General features: G+C 33.7%; 1 protein-coding gene across 3 annotated transcripts in view; it reads left to right on the top strand.

The window, feature by feature from the left end:
• LOC114327276 (uncharacterized) overlaps positions 1 to 18,281 on the top strand; it is a 758,694-nt gene that overhangs the window by 81,766 nt on the left and 658,647 nt on the right. The window contains exon 2 of one of the 3 annotated variants that reach the window (XM_050643570.1): positions 7,766 to 8,053. In XM_050643570.1, the coding sequence (XP_050499527.1) occupies positions 8,009 to 8,053 (45 nt within the window). In that variant the 5' untranslated portion in view covers positions 7,766 to 8,008. Of the gene's footprint in view, positions 1 to 7,765; positions 8,054 to 10,734; positions 10,802 to 17,256; positions 17,454 to 18,281 lie in introns of those variants that run through there. The other 2 variants (XM_050643571.1, XM_050643572.1) reach the window with 2 other exon arrangements.

The raw sequence follows: 18,281 nt of genomic DNA, 5'->3' as shown, positions 1-18,281 counted from the left end.
CAACAGGGGCCCTCACATGTTAGAGCTCCTGAAACGGAAGTTAATCTTCAAAATTCGACTCCACATTCAATGGCTCTATCTGCAGCCTCGCTTGATAATCATTTGGTGTTATTAAGCACACTCCAGGTCTATCTTGTCGCTCCTAGCGGCAAGAGGGTCTTCGCAAAGGCACTTTTAGACTCGGCCTCACAGGTTTCATTTATTAGTGCTGACCTCGTAAAGGAACTGTCACTCACCACTAGAGATGGAAAATTACGGATCAATGGAATTAACTCCACCTCATCCTCGTCTCAATCTATTGTAGATACAACAATTTTCGCTGTCGCTAACGACGTTCCTTTTGACATCTCGTGCTCTGTACTCCCAAAGATAACAAATCCGCTTCCTCAAATTTCTATTTCGGCGAGCAAACTAAACATACCCTCAGAGATACCATTAGGTGATCCGATGTTCCATGTAACATCCCCAATTGGTATCCTGCTCGGTGCAGACCTGTATAACGATATCATTCAACCTGAAATAATTCGTTTGGGAAAAGGTCTTCCCGTTCTTCAACGCACTCTACTCGGGTACACGATATCAGGGTCAGTTCCAGACTTTGCTCTTAAGTCGAAAAATACTAAAAAGGCTTTGGAATTTTATTCAAACTCTCTCGTTACTTGTTGTTCTCATAACACTCCTTCCGCCGTAAATGAGCCGGTAGTGTCCAACGAGGAACTATCCGATCATTTACAAAAATTCTGGGAGCTGGAAGAAGCCGCTCCTCAGAACACCGATCTCATTAATGATCACCCCGCTGAAATTAATTTTGTAAAACATGTTAATGTTCTCCCCAATGGACGATATGAGTCCACACTCAATCTCAAACTCCCTATCGAAGATATAGACATGGGAAATTCGTTTCTCTCGGCAAAAAGACGTTTTCTCAGTCTCGAGAAACGTTTTCAACTCAACCCTGATTTATTGGAAAAATATCAGGACATTATATCGGAATATCTCAATAACGGACAAATAATTCAAGTGCCGTTAAAAATGCTAAATGACTCAGGTAAACCTAATTACTTTCTCCCTCACTTTCCCGTTTTCAAATCCAACTCTACTACTTCCACTCGTATAGTTTTCGATCCAAACAATAAATCGTCTACGGGAATCTCCCTCAGTGACGTCATAGACAAAGGTTATGTCGTCCAACATGAACTTTTTGACATTCTCGCTAAGTTTCGTCAGTTTAAATTCGCACTAGTAGGCGACATCAAGGCTATGTTCCTACAAATCGCCATTTGTCCCACTGAAACATTTCTGTTAAATTTTCTCTTTAGGGACAATATTCAGCAGCCTTTACGGTGCTATCAATTTCAAAGATTACCCTTCGGGCTCCCAAGTAGCCCATTTATCGCTCAAAGAGTTATCAAGCACATCGCTGACAACAACAAACATACCCACGAACTTGCTACTAGTGTTCTGCAAGAATCTATCTATATGGATGACCTGATCAGCGGTGCTGACAGTCTTCATGAATTAAGTTGTCTTTTCGAACAATTAACTTCTTTGCTAGAAACCCATGGTTTCCTCCTCCACAAGTGGAACTGCAGTTCTTCAGAATTTCTGTCTCAACACAATTTAAATCCCGTCTCTGAAGTCAGTCTTAACTTCACGGGATCTGATAAAGTCTTAGGCATATTCTGGGATTCAGAACGCGACCACTTTTCGTTTAAAACTCCTATCTTCAAATTGGCTAATGTTGTTACTAAACGTACTATTCTCTCCTACATTGCTACTTTGTATGACCCGCTAGGATGGTTATCCCCTGTCCTTGTGAACGCTAAGCTCTTGATACAGGAAATATGGTCCCAGAAACTGGACTGGGATCAACCCATTGACTCACCCATCATTATGAAAAATTGGCAAAACCTCTTATCGACATTCAAAACTATAGAAGAGGTCAAGGTACCTCGATGCTTACTTTTACAAAAGAAAGTTGTTGATGTTCAATTAATTATTTTCACCGACGCATCGGAAAAAATATACAGCACTTGTGTGTATCTCAAAGCGACATACTCAGACTTTTCTGTATCGTCGCGGCTTATCGCTTCTAAAAACAAAATTTCTCCGCTAAAAAATAAACTCACCATCCCCAAATTGGAACTTTGTGGAATAGTGTTGGGAGTCACTCTGGCTCATAGACTTTTTCACATCTTCAAGAAAAATTTGAGTATATCTTCATCTCATCTCTTTGCTGACTCTACAATTGCCTTGTCTTGGATACTTTCTAAAAAACACATTTGGAACATTTTTGTACAAAACAGAATTCAAAAGGTCAATTCCTTGTTGGAAACTTTTCCTTGTGATTTCCATTTCGTCAGAAGTCACGAAAACATCGCTGACCCCGCTTCCAGAGGGATAAATGTCTTTGATAATCCCCAGACCACCGAAGACTGGTTATGCGGACCTAGCTTTATTAGAGACAATCCCATCGATTTTTCTCTTCATCAAATTCCTCATTTTCAGGATGATCTTCCTGAATTAAGGAAGTTAGTTGTCTCAAACATAGCAACAAATCACGAACTCAACGACACCTTTGAAAATCTATTCGCTAAATCTTCTTCTTTTCGTAAAATTCAAAGAATTGTCGCTTATCTTTTTAGATTCATCAGTAATATTAAAAAGAAAATAAATAACTCTCCACGAGATACGGATATATTGACGCCACCCGAAATGGAGATCGCTGATCACGCGATCATCAGGTATATCCAAAGTATCTACTTTAAAAAAGAGATTCTTGAATTGAAAAATGCTAAACTCGTGACCAATAAAGCCATTCGTAAACTCAACCCCTTCCTACAACATAATGATGGGCTGATTCGTGTGGGAGGACGTCTCCGACACGCCCCCATATCGTATAATCAAAAACACCCCATTCTACTTCCTTCTAAATGTCGAGTTGTAGAACTAATCTTGACTCAAGCTCATCATAAGTTATTACATTCAGGCGCGCAAACAGTACTTTCGTATGTCAAAATGAAGTACTGGCCAATTGACGGATTAAGACAGATTAAACGCTTAATTCGTAAGTGTGTAAACTGTTTCCGATTCATGACACCCAATTCTGTTCAACAGATGGCAGATATGCATCCCGATCGTGTACTCCCCACTAGACCCTTCCAAGTCGTCTCAGTGGACTATGGGGGGTTCTTCTTAATTAAGTCCTCACATTTGAGGAAGGCACCGCTTTACAAAGCATACGTAGCCTATTTCATTTGCATGAGCACTAAATGTGTTCATATCGAACTCGTCACAGGATTAAGCGCAGAAGCCTATATTCTTACTCTGAAAAGGTTTATTGCCAGAAGATCCACGCCCAGTATTATTTGGAGCGACAATGCCACAAATTTCCATGGGGCAAAAAATGAAATGCGCGAATTCTATGATTTTTTCTTAAATCAAAATAATTCGGAACAGATTAAGGAATTCTGTACTCAAAACTCCATAACTTTCAAGATGGGTGTTCCCCGCAACCCCCATCAATTCGGCCTCCATGAGGTAGGAATAAAGAGTGTGAAGTATCACCTCTATCGAATTATAGGAAATTCCCACTTCACCTTTGAAGTGTTTAACACAGTATTATGCCAAATCGAGGCTATTCTAAATTCGAGACCCATCACTAGGATGTCGTCTGACGCCAATGACTTCGCTTTCCTATCTCCAGCTCACTTCTTAGTTCAAAGAAGTTTAACCGCGCCCCCTGAACCAAGTGTTTCAGAGATACCTGAAAATAGGTTGAATCTTTTTCAGCGTATTAGTAAAATTCAACAGCAATTTTGGAAATTGTGGAAAAAAGACTATCTTTGCCTCCTGCAGCAAAGAAATAAATGGACCGACCCTACTGACCCTGTCAAGATCGGGGATTTGGTTCTGTTGAAGGAGGATGGTACTCCTCCACTCTTATGGCCAACTGCCAGGGTAATAGATGTATTGCCTGGTAAGGATGGTCTAGTTCGTACTGTCAAGATTCACACTACTCACGGTGATTTTCTTCGTGGTATTACGAAAATCGCTGTGATTCCCCTGGAAGATTAAAATCTATCCCTAGGGGGAAAACTTATCGTTTTCCTCCATTTTATCGTTGTTACCCCTTGTGTATATAAACTCTAATTTCTTCAAACATTTCTTATCGTTGTGCACATCTTTGCCAATCCCCTCTCTTCGAGGTGATATAGGCCATCTCTCTCGCCTGTCGCCCCCGGCAATATGTACAATAAATATATTATACACGGCTCACTAAAATAATTAGTTACGCCCCTGTACTACTGATTACTTAAAATTCAAGTAGTATTTATGTAACCTTTCTGGAAACTCCAGGTTATTGTTGAGACTCGCATTTGAACCCCTCGCCGGGGCAGATCGTCAAAAGCTTCCTAACGAGAATCATCTCTAATCTATCGACGCTCCCGCTATTCGTAAAAAGGCCGCATTTTACCGGCTTTTTTTGCTATCGTTTTATACCGCTCAGATAATTCAATCTGCTCAGTATTATCGACGATGATTTATTTAGCGTATTAGTGAGTGCCTTACAAATGAACCAAATGGATTATGGAATTCAATCAGAGCTCTGATGTGACACGTCATCAAGGAATAAAACTGTAAGTACTCTACATGTATGTGAACATAACTTATTAGTCGTGATACTGTATGCATTTTGAACCATATACCTCTCGTAGCAAATATTCTTTGTGCCATTTATGCAGATAATACTTTAAATTACATATGAAAAATCGTTATCTACTCTTAACCAGCTTACCTATGGGAATATACTCTATAACCGTACAATAAGTATAGGTTACTATTGTTAAGGATACTTTACGTATTGCCTAAACAGTTCCGTTGAGAATTAGTAACGTGAACACAATTATTATTTATATTCAATAAAGGGAACTCATTACAGTTGCAATATTGATGTAACTCACTTATCAGGACATACATGTTTAATTAAAATTGTGCAATGATGCCCCTACCGATATTGCGTTAATTCGATTAAGACTCGTAACAGAATAGTTGGCAATTACGGGTATTAATAAATACTGAAAATTTAGAGCGGTTTTGTATGATACGAGGATTAAAGACTGTGTAAGGTGGGTATTTTCAGAAATGTATAAGTCAATACAATGCAAAATTAATTTAAACAGAGTACTTGGGGGGTTTTTGTAGTTACTGAATACGAATAAGCGATCAGAACCCACTGCCGAAGCACCTTGTGTCCAATTTCGAGGCTTACTGACACTAAATTGACCCAAATATAAATTCAAACTAAATTGTACTCGGGCATAGCAGTCATACTGGTCACAATATAAGGGTTGGTTTCCCCCGAGTAATCTGTGTGCATCAATTGAGTGCCAAAAACCCTCGAAACTCCAGAAGATGACGTGCCTTACCAGTGATCCTGGACATCAGGTGTCCCGGAGGTTGGTTCTGATGGTATATTCATGTTTACGGACCCCAAAAACCCCCGAGTAATCTGTTTGCATCATTAAGGGCCGAAAACTTAGAAAGATGATGTACCTTGGCAGGGACTCCGGGCATCAGGTACGCCGGGGGTTGGTTCTGATGGCATATTCATGATTATACATCCCAAATAAGCCTGAGTAATCGGCTTGTATCGATTTAGCGCCCAAAACGAAAAACGTAGAAACTCCAGAAGATGACATGCCTGAGCAGTGACCCTGGGCACCAGATACTCCAGGTGTCGGATCTGATGACGTATTCAAGTACAGCTACCCCAAAACCCCGGAGTAACAAAATCTGGCCCTTAGTATAATGATTTTGATATATTTTTGCACTTTCTGTATTTTTCTATTGTAGACCTTTTTCTAACGTTAACTCCAAAATAATGCAAAAATATGTAAGTCGATAGGTGTTTTCCTTTCCATTTTTTCCTAAATTCTCTGATGTATAAGTGCGCGAACGTTCACATACTGACATACATGCATACTGGCAACAGACAATTGAAAGAAAAATATCAGGGCATAGGACATTCCAAGACTTTAACGTTTATGAAACCGCTGGGAAACAAACTGTCAAACATTGTATTTATTTATATTTGTACCATATTGTTTCTTAAGTTTTTACTATTTTAACAGTTTTTTAGTTGCATTTTCCGATCATTTTGTTGTAGATGTTGTGTAGTTTTAGTTACAGAAGTACTTAAACGATTTTATTTAATTTTAAGCAGTGAATAAATAAACATGAGTGAATATTTTCGAAAGTTTTTGGTAGATAATAAAGATATTACTATTAGGTACAAGCAAACCATTTGCAAAATAAATAATAGGTATAGGTCCACTTTCCCTCAAGGGGTCTGAGTTAATCTAAGTTTTCTAAGCGTAAGTAACATGGACATTGTTAGTTGTTCAGCATTTTTATTGGACGTTTATATCATTTATCCATTGTTTTTGTCTGTCAGGCGATAACTTATTTAGTTGTTTTATGCTTAAAATGTAGTACTGATGCTACCGATTAAACTGAATTTTATCATGATTGCCTCGCATTCCTCACTTCAAAACACAACAGAAATGGAACATATTATCTTCTTAAATTAATTATTCTTCCAGTGAAAATGTTAAATTAATCATTGTATAAAACAAAATTACAAAGAAAGGTAACTAAAATTATCTAAAAACACATTAAGAACTGACAGAATAACATGTATGTTTGCCTCCCAGCCGCCATATTGATTTAATTTTGACAGCATGTTGGAATGCCCTATTTATCCACAAATAAGCATGTTTTTCTACATTTTGAATGTGGATGTGAATACCGTGCGGATCACTTATTATAATAGCTTGTCTAGGTTTGAGATCTAAAAAGAATGAACCCATTTTTGCGATACACTTTATTGGGAGTACCTATTGCAATTTCGTGGATTATTCTTTTTCTCATGAGCATCTTTCAGTGCGTCACAGTTTTTCGATTTCTTTCTAATGCAATAAATGGTATGTGAAAGAAAAAGGCAGGTCGGTTATTACAGACATTTATAACATTTATTCTAGTTGTCGATAGATGGCGCTATAATCGAAAAAAAAAATTATTTACAAATTATATAATATATCTACGAATATAATCTGTACACTATATAAGACTATACAAATCAAAGAAAATACCATTTGATAAATGCAATAAAGACAATAGATTTGTTTTTATGCCAAATTGCAGATATAATGTGACAACTGTCAAATTTAACTAAAATGTCATATTAGAATAAATGTTATAAATGTGTATTATCACGGACTTACCTTTTATTCTATCATTTGTGACGCACTGAAAAATGCTCATTAAAAGGACCATACCTGTTTTGACAAAAGTCATCTTCCTAAATTTCTTAACTTTGCTTAGACTTACGTACCGTTTTTGTCGATATTTTGAACAAAAAATGTCGTGTTGTCTTTGTTGTCTGGTAAAAACCTGATACGGGGCGCATACAACGTCAAATTTTAACCTTGTTTTAAACTAAGAAAACCTCTATTAGCTTATATTTTTCAATATAAAAAATTAAAGGTTTCATATACCTTACATTTGTTTTATTGAAATATAAATTGGTGCTCAATAAAATAATAAATGTGAAATGCTAAAACAACGTTTCAAAGTTGAAATGAATCTGGAACTCCAATTATTTCGAGCCTCTACAAACTGGCCTTTAATCTAAATTGTTCAATTAAACATGTTCTCTAATTAAAACTATCGAATGTAACAAGCTATTTCTTTTTTGTTTCAGAATCTGTTAATTGTTCCGGAATCAGGAGTGCTGCCGTTTCGCCTTCGCTCAAATTGACAATTTCAAAAGTAGACAGACACTGTTGATTAAGCGAGCGCTGTGCTAACAATTCTAAAAGCAGCCAAGTTTGTTCTTCACTCTTTCGAAACAACAGTCTAGTAGAAAGGATCAAATACAATTAAAGTGATTCTTAGTGTTTGCTCAGTGAATTGTTATGTATTAAGTTCGATTTAAGGCAACAAAATGGAGACAGAAGAACTTATTAAACTGGTAGATGGCATTTATAAGGTTAGTTCAAACTATTTAATTAGATACTTTAGGAAAAGGAGATTTATTTAATTTGTTTTGAAAAGTACGGTTTTTTTATTCACTAATAAATAATAAAAATGTATTTAAGGGAAAATTAAGAAATATACACATCTAAAATGAAAAAAGGCATCATTAGTATTCTGCTCTTTTTACCAAAAAAAAAAAATATATTTTAACCTATATAAACCGCTGGCCAAACACGTACATTAAATCTGTGTTGTTAAGGCAAAACCCGATATGTCCAAAAACGTGATTTTGCAGCAAATGAGTTTAAAAGTTCGCGGTGTTACTGTAATAGTGGACATATCGGAAACTATTTTAGCATCTACTGGTTACATGGATGAGTTTAGCCATGTTGGGTTTTGCCATCATATTCTTCATTGATCAATATACATATTGGCATTATAAACGAAAAATCGATAATTTTTGACATATCGGGTTTTCTTAGTACCACAGAAATATGAAGTGGGGTGCAACTGTACTTAACAGTTTTTTTCTTCATTTTCCGCAAATCATTAAATTCTGCTTTTGATCCGTATGCACAATCGGTAGCGTGACATGGTTAACTCAAACCACATACCGGATAGTTTATGCACTTCAAATTCTTCTATGCATTTCACAACCCTAAAAGATTTTTGTTATTATGAATAAAAGCTTCGAATGTATCTTTAAACTCTAACAAACTTCAATGATCGGCATTAAAAATAGGGTTTAATTGGAGGCAGTCTAACCCCTTCCAGTCCACAAGCACCTTGTACAGTTTCTTTTTGTTCCAATTTGTCTTAGAACTAAAATCACCTGGCTCGCAATACCAATTTTTTATTATGCATTTAACAATTGACACTTATTTTAACATCGTTATGTTCAGTCGATAAAAAAAAATAACTGCTACAATTTCCTTTGGTACGTAAGAAACTTGGTTTTAGTTTTCATAAAAACAAACATGCTTGAAAAGTCTTGCTTATGTGTTGCTGAAAGTAATTCTTTCAGAATATAGGGTTTATTTTTGCGCATTGTTCCTCCCAAGATTATATTTTTATCTAAAAGCTTATCGGCTAACTCAACGCTGCTAAAAAAGTTATCAGTGCCCAGTTATTCCATATTCTGCAGATAAATGATTTACCAAGTCTATCACCATCCTTTGCCTCGGCCTTTCTCAGGTTTACTTTGCCTTCGCTTAAATTGACAATTTCAAAAGTAGACAGACACTGTTGATTAAGCGAGCGCTGTGCTAACAATTCTAAAAGCAGCCAAGTTTGTTCTTCACTCTTTCGAAACAACAGTCTAGTAGAAAGGATCAAATATAATTAAAGTGATTCTTAGTGTTTGCTCAGTGAATTGTTATGTATTAAGTTTGATTTAAGACAGCAAAATGGAGATAGAAGAACTTATTGAACTGGTAGATGGCATTCATAAGGTTAGTTCAAACTATTTTATTAGATACTTTAGGAAAAGGAGATTTATTTAATCTGTTTTGAAAAGTACGGTTTATTTATTTTTTTTCATTAATAAATAATAAAAATGTATTTACGGGAAAATTAAGAAATATACACATCTACAATGAAGAAAGGCATCATTAGTATTCTGCTCTTTTTACCAAAAAGAATATATTTTTTAACCTATATAAACCGGTGGTCAAACACATACATTAAATATCAAGTGGGGTGGAACTGTACTTAACAGTTTTTTTTTTCATTTTCCGCAAATCATTAAATTCTGCTTTTGATCCATATGCACAATAGGTAGCGTGACATGGTTAACTCAAACAACCTAATGGACAGATTATGCACTTCAAATTCTTATATGTATTTCACAACCCTAAAAGATTTTTGTTATTATGAATTGAAGCTTCGAATGCATCTCTAAACTCTAACAACCTTCAATGATCGGCATTAAAAATAGGGTTTAATTGGAGGCAGTCTAACCCCTTCCAGTCCACAAGCACCTTGTACAGTTTCTTTTTGTTCCAATTTGTCTTAGAACTAAATCACCTGGCACGCAATACCACTGTTTTAATATGTATTTAACAATTGACACATTTTATCATCGTTATGTTCAGTCGATAAAAGAATAACTGCTACATTTTCTTTGGTACGTAAGAAACTAGGTTTTAGTTTTTATAAAAGCAAACATGCTTGAAAAGTTTTGCTTATGTGTTGCTGAAAGTAATTCTTTCAGAATATAGGGTTTATTTTTGCGCATTGTTCCTCCCAAGGTTATATTTTTATCTAAAAGCTTATCGGCTAACTCAACGCTGCTAAAAAAAGTTATCAGTCCCCAGTTATTCCATATCCTGCAGATAAATGATTTACCAAGTCTATCACCATCCTTTGCCTTGGCCTTTCTCAGGTTTACTTTGCCTTCGCTTAAATTGACAATTTCAAAACGAGACAGACACTGTTGATTAAGCGAGCGCTGTGCTAACAATTCTAAAAGCAGCCAAGTTTGTTCTTCACTCTTTCGAAACCACAGTCTAGTAGAAAGGATCAAATACAATTAAAGTGATTCTTAGTGTTTGCTCAGTGAATTGGTATGTATTAAGTTCGATTTGCCCTGATCGGCCCCTGGGCGAGAAGAGTGTAATCCTTGTGTCAAATCCTTGCACTCTCTTTTACAAAATTTGTATCTGGCTGTGTGGGTTTTACCTTAAAGCAAAAAAAAAGTTCGATTTAAGGCAGCAAAATGGAGACAGAAGAACTTATTAAATTGGTAGATGGCATTTATAAGGTCAGTTCTAACTATTCTATTAGATAGTTTAGGAAAAGGAGATTTATGTAATCTGTTTTGAAAAGTACGGTTTCTTTTTATACATTAATAAATAATAAAAATGTGTGTAGGGGAAATTAACAAATATACACATCTACAAAGAAAAAAGGCATCCTTAGTATTCTGCCCTTTTTACCAAAAAAATATATTTTTTAACCAACATAAACCGGTGGCCAAACACGTACATTAAATATCAAGTGTTAGTCCAGAGAAATAAGATTTTTCTCGTGACACATCCCCCTCCAGGCCGAAACCAAATTTTTTGAGTAGTATGGACATCTATGTTATTAACCTATATGTTTCCTGCAGCCGATTTTGATGATATACATAGTTATAAACAAATGAAGATCAAGAAACGCTAAATTTTCGCTTTTTTCGTCTATTACCAAAAAGTTAAGCACTTTAAACAAATTTAAGTGTAAGAAACTCATAAATCGTATAAAAAACTTCAATATGGCGTTCACTGAATATGTCCATCCTTATTGGTTGCTTAAAAAATTGCAAAATAAATCATAAATTTTGAGTTTTTAAAAATATTCATAACTTATGTAAAAATTAACTTAGAACCTTCTTATTACATGGAATGCTGATACTTCTTGTACTTAAATTATATTTTAAATTTCAAAGCAATTGGTCAAATAGTTTAAAAGTTATTTAATTTGTTTATCCCAAATTCATTTTTTTTGCAACACTACAAGTCAGAAAATTATGAGGCTACAATCATACTTCGGACAGTTTATGAAAGAAGAACATTTATACTATTACCATTATTAAAAATAAATGACAAAAAATAATTTTAAACAGTGTAAAATTATTTTGAAAAAACATGTCGATTTTTTGCTTACTTATAAACAATTAGAATAACTTTTTAACCGTTACCTGTAGAAAAATTATTTTTTCATATTTAGAAAGACTGAATTTTTATACACATTTAGAAAGAAAAACAACTGTCCTAGGACAATTAGGGACAAAGTTAGCCCCCCCATTTATTTAATTCACATGTTTTTGCAAAATTATTTTGCAATATTTATAATTATTTTTTGTCATTTTTTTTAATTAAATTAATACTGTAAATTTCCTTCTTCCATAAACTATCCAAAGTATTACTTTAGCTTCATCATTTTCTGACTTACAGTGTTGCAAAAAAAATAAATTTGGGATAAACAAATTAAATAACTTTTAAACTATTTGACCAATTTCTTCGAAATTTAGGGTATGAATTAAGCACCATAAGTCTCAGCATTCCGTGTAACAAGAAGGTTCTAAGTTAATTTTTACATAAGTTATAAATATTTATAAAAACTCAAAATTTATGATTTATTTTGCAATTTTCTAAGCAACCAATAAGGATAGACATATTAAGCAAACGCCATATTGAAGTTTTTTATACCGTTTATGAGTTTCTTACTCTCAAATTTGTTTAAAATGACTATTTTCTTAGTAATAGACGAAAAAAGCGAAAATTTACCGTTTTTTGATCTTCATTTGTTTATAACTATGTATATCATCAAAATCGGCTGCAGGAAATATATAGGTTATTATTATAGATGTCCATATTACTCAAAAAATTTGGTTTCGGCCTGGAGGGGGTTGTGTCACCAACAGGCTATTTTTTTTCCTTATTTCTCTGAACTATGTGGTGCAACTGTGCTTAACAGCTTTTCTTCATTTTCCGCAAATGATTAAATTCTTCTTTTGATCCATATGCACAATCGGTAGCATGACATAGTTAACTCAAACAGCATAATGGACAGTTTATGCACTTCAAATTCTTCTATGCATTTCACAACCCTAAAAGATTTTTGTTATTATGAATTAAAGCTTCGAATGCATCTTTAAACTCTAACAAACTTCAATGATCGGCATTAAAAATCGGATTTAATTGGAGGCAGTCTATAACCCCTTTCAGTCCACAAGCACCTTGTACAGTTTCTTTTTGTTCCAACTTGTCTTCAAACTAAATCAGCTGGCACGCAATACCACTTTTTTAATATGTATTTAACAATTGACACTTATTTTATCATCGATATGTTCAGTCGATAAAAGAATAACTGCTACATTTTTCTTTGGTACGTAAGAAACTAGGTTTTAGTTTTCATAAAAGCAAACATGCTTGAAAAGTCTTGCTTTTGTGTTGCTGAAAGTAATTCTTTCAGAATATAGGGTTTATTTTTGCGGATTGTTCCTCCCAAGGTTATATTTTTATCTAAAAGCTTATCGGTTAACTCAACGCTGCTAAAAAAGTTATCAGTGCCCAGTTATTCCATATCCTGCAGATAAATTATTTACCAGGTCTATCATCCTTTGCCTTGGCCTTTCTCAGGTTTACTTTGCCTTCGCTCAAATTGACAATTTCAAAACGAGACAGACACTGTTGATTAAGCGAGCGCGGTGCTAACAATTCTAAAAGCAGCCAAGTTTGTTCTTCACTCTTTCGAAACCACAGTCTAGTAGAAAGGATCAAATACAACTAAATTGATTCTTAGTGTTTGCTCAGCGAATTGTTATGTATTAAGTTCGATTTAAGGCAGCAAAATGGAGACAGAGAAGAACTTATTAAACTGGTAGATGGTATTTATAAGGTTAGTTCTAAACTATTTTATTGGGTACTTAGAGGAAGATTTATTTAATATATTTTGTCTGTTTTGAAAAGTACATACAGTTTATGTTTATTAATTGGTAAATAATAAAAACGTATTTACGCGTAAATTAAGAAATGTACACAACTACAATATTATTATAGACAAGGCGAAAACGGCGGGTTCGTTCGAAAAAATATTCCCATGAGATTTTTTTGCATAATCATATTCGTGAAACATCTCAGATTAAGGTTTAAGAAGTCGCCCACGTGAAAAGTAGGCCAAATTTTTTTTCCAATTTTTTTAATCAAATTGCAAAAATCAATATTTTCGGCCCGAAGCCATTTTTTTTTTCAGATTTTTTGGACCATTCTAGACAAAAAAGGTCTCTTATAATTTTTCTCTAAAGTTACTCGTTTTCGAGTTATAAGTAATTTAAAATTGAAAAAAACGAAAAATGACGATTTTTAAGGCTTAATAACTCGGTTAAAAGTTATTATTATGAAAGTCAGAAAGTTATCAAATAAAAGTTTAAAGCCCGCCCTACAAAATCCTGAGGAAAGTTTTGTCATTATTTTATCACTAAGCTGTTACTTTTAAGTAAAAATGAGCGCCATGCACGTATTAGGCGGCCGACAATGATGAGTGCGAGAGAGATGCCATTCCGGCAGTCAATGGTGCATCTTACTCGCACTCACAGTTACAGCCGCGTCAATACGATCTTACGGCTCATTATTAATAATTAAAAATAACAGCTTAATAATAAATTAATGACACAAATTTCTTCAGGATCATATAGTGGAGGCTTTAATAATTGATTTGGTCCCTTTCTGAATTTCGTAATGATAATTTTTAACCGAGTTATTGAGCCTTAAAAATCGCCATTTTTCGTTTTTTCAATTTTAAACTGCTTATAACTCGAAAACGAGCAACTTTAGAGAAAAATTATAGGAGACCTTTTTGTCCAGAATGGTCCAAGAAACCTTAAAAAAATGTGCTGGGGCCGAAAATATTGATTTTTGCAATTTGGTTAAAAAGAAATGAAAAAAAATTTGGCCCACTTTTCACGTGGGCGACTTCTTGAGCCTTATTCTGGGATGTCTCACGAATATGATTATGCAAAAAAATCTCATGGGAATATTTTTTCCAACGAACCCGCCGGTTTCGCCTTGTCTATTAGGGAAAAATAATGTACAATATCCAAAATTCCAAAAAAATACCGGTAGCAGCCAAATCCATAAAATACATTTAGCCTAATAAAATAAAAAAAAGTCAAAATGTAAATTCGTACAGGTTAAAACAAATTTTATATCAAAGTTTAGGTGGGTACAAAAGATATTTTCAAGAAAGTATCCAAATCATACAAGGGGATCATTGTTTAAATAATTAAAATGTGGCTACTTACTGAGTTACAGGGTGTTATATTTAAAAATTTAAAAATTATTGTTACCAAGTACTTTAAAACTATTTGACGTATCCTTATCATACTTGGCAGAAAGTGTGGCTATTTTACACCCTACTAAATTGTGATTAATAAACGTTTCTAGCTAGTGCCAGAGGCGTACGACAGGGGATAGTGAATGATTGACCCTTCCCAAATTCTACGCCACTGAGTGAATTACTATTTTAGCGAAATTTTTCGATTCTCCAATACTTTATATGTAAACAACTTTATTGGTATCGATAAAGTCATCAGTTTGAGAGATATTGGAAGTTTAAAATGAATGAATGAATGAATGAATCAAAATAAATATGCCGTTTCATTTTTAATGTCCAATATCTCGAAATCTAATGACTTAATCGTTACCAGTAAAGAGTATATTATTTACATAGAAAGTATTGGAGAATCGAAAAATTTCGCTAAAATAGTAATTCCCTCAGTGGCGTAGAATTTGGGTAGGGTCAACCATTAACTATCCCCTGTCGTACGCCTCTGGTAGTAGCTAGCAACTTTTATTTATCGCAGTTTAGTAGACTGTATAGTACCCACTTGGTAAAAATACTTGGTAAAAATAATTTTTAAATTTTTAAATAAAACACCCTGTAACTCAGTAAGTAGCCACATTTTATTTAAGTGATTTTAGTTAAATCTTAATATTGTTAGGTCTAGAATCTACAACTTAGAGATTCGACATTCTTAATGAAACTTAACCCTAAAAGGGCCCGTAGTAATATAACCCCAAGAAAAAAAAAGAAGAGGAAAAAAAGACAAAAAAATTTGTTAATTAGTGAAAAATTCCCATGAACGCAATTATCAAAACGGCATTTCAAAATATTTAATCTCCGCGACGTTATTAAAAAAAAAACAAATTATAAACAAATTTGAATAATTTTCAAAGGCCATTTTAGGGGGAAGTTTAAGTTAAATTTTAATTTATCAATACATTTATCGAAAACATACATAAAAATAAAAATAATAAGATTTAATACAGGTGAATATTTCTTTGGCAACAACCGCGTTTTTGCAATTGAAAATACAGTAACATTTAATAAACAAATTTAATATCTCAAAAAATATTAAATATTTTTGGACCAATTTTTTTTAATTGATACTGATAACATAGCGCAACTTGTCCTGTAAAATAAGATATTTTATAGTGCTTATTTAAAATGCTAAAAATAATTTTTGCAAATTTGTTTTTAAAGTTTTATGTATAATTATTTAAATAAATAGGGGGTCAAATTTAATTTAGTAAGTCTTATGTGAAAGATTTATCCTTCAACTTTGCAGAAAACAATCCTATATACCTTCATTAGTAACTGAATGACCTCAGCCGTTAAAAAAGTCATTTTGTTGCAAAAATGACCGCTTTTTAATTATTTAAATAATGATCCCCTTGTATGATTTGGATACTTTCTTGAAAATACCTTTTGTACCCACCTAAACTTTGATATAAAATTTATTTTAACCTGTACGAATTTACATTTTGATTTACATGTAATGTAATTTTATTTTACTAGACTAATTTAGGCAACTTAAAATGCCGACAGGAAAACTTAAAATATAGCCATTCGCCGCGACCTAATCGACGTTTTTCCTATAAGAGAAAAATCCACAACTCATTATTACAACCAAAAAAGAATCTAGCAGAATACTTACAAAAGCCGTTGTTGGGTCAAACACAGAACTGAACTGAAGTCAAAACTCTTGCCAATTTATCTGCTGTATCCACTGTACTTTGTGTTTTACTGTAGTGTAATATAATATCCGTTTTGTAATGTGTCTCTTCTCCACTTATTTTTCATCGTTATGTTCTGTGGATAAAAGAATACTGCTAGATTTTTATTTTGGAATAAGATAGTAGGTTTTATTATTCATAAATGCAAGCCTGCTTGAAAAGACTTTTTCCTGTTTTCCTGGATGTAATTCTTTTAGAATATAGGGTTTTCTTTTGCGCAGTGTTCTTAACAAGGTTATATTTTTATATAAAAGCTTATCGGGTACTGGTAAAAAAGTTATCAATACTTACTCTATTGCCTGGTTGCACCAACTAAACTTAAGCTACAGAATAACCCAGCTCAGCTTATATTTAGGGCCGCTTTAAGTCTCACTTACTTTGCACCATAATTTTCTATTCTTATCGATCAAATTCACATGGCACTCCATTGTGACAAGTTGAAAATTGATCTAAGACTCAACGGTGTAACACCTATGGTTCGTAAGTTGAGCTTAAGGCATATCTTAAGCTTAAGATCTGTTGGTGCAACCGGGCATATATCTTTCAGATAAATGATTTACCAGGTCTATCACCATCCTTTGTCTTTGTCTTTTCTCAGGTTTGCTTCGCCTTCGTTCAAATTGGTAATTTCAAAAGTAGACAGACACTGTTTATTAAGCGAGCGCTATGCTAACAATTCTAAAAGCAGCCAAGTTTGTTCTTCACTCTTTCGAAACAACAGTCTAGTAGAAAGGATCAAATACAATTAAAGTGATTCTTAGTGTTTGCTCAGTGAATTGTTATGTATTAAGTTCGATTTAAGGCAGCAACATGGAGACAGAAGAACTTATTAAACTGGTAGATAGCATTCATAAGGTTAGTTCAAGCTATTTTATTAGGCACTTAAAAGGAGATTTATTTAATATATTTTATTTGTTATTTTGGAAAGTACGGTTTATTTTTATTCATTAGTAAATAATGTAGACATCTAAAATGCTCAAAGAACATGATTATTATTCCTCTCTTTGCAACAAAGAAATATATTTTTAATCTGCATAAACCCATGGTCAAAAACTTTATTAAACATTAAATACCAAGTGGGGTACAACTGTTCTCAACATTTTGGTCTTCATTTTCCACACATTTTAACCCTTAAATTCTGTTTGTGATCCATACGCACAATCGGTAGAATGACATGGTTAACTCAAACAACAAAATGAACTTCAAATTCTTTTATGCATTTCACAATCCTAAATCATCCTGTTTTGATCCATATGCTTATTCTTAAATATAAGTTGCGTTAATCTTCAGGTTACCTAAGGCTGATGCTACCAATGTTCAGCAGATGAAAAATATTGCCATCGGCCACCGGTTACTTTTTATTGTAGTTGTGAACTGTTTTTCCAATTTATATCTTGTATGAACTGCGCCCTTTTTTGTTTTAGGTTAATATACATATAATATCGGATATTTTATCTGTTTCTTGTCCACGTATTTTGTCATCGTTATGTTCAGTCGGTAAAATAATAACTGCTATATTTTTCTTTGGTACGTAAAAAACTAGGTCTTAGTTTCCATAAAAACAAACATGCTAGAAAAGAGATATATTATTATGATAGAGAAATACAAAAAAAAACCATTAGACAAAACTAGAACATAATTAGAAAGAAAATGAACATAAAAAAATCCTAGAGCTACAATGTT

This window comes from Diabrotica virgifera, chromosome 2 (genome assembly GCF_917563875.1).
Source record: "Diabrotica virgifera virgifera chromosome 2, PGI_DIABVI_V3a".
NCBI lineage: Eukaryota > Metazoa > Arthropoda > Insecta > Coleoptera > Chrysomelidae > Diabrotica > Diabrotica virgifera.
Note: the sequence above shows the minus strand (reverse complement) of the source record. Positions and strands in the feature narration are given on the sequence as shown.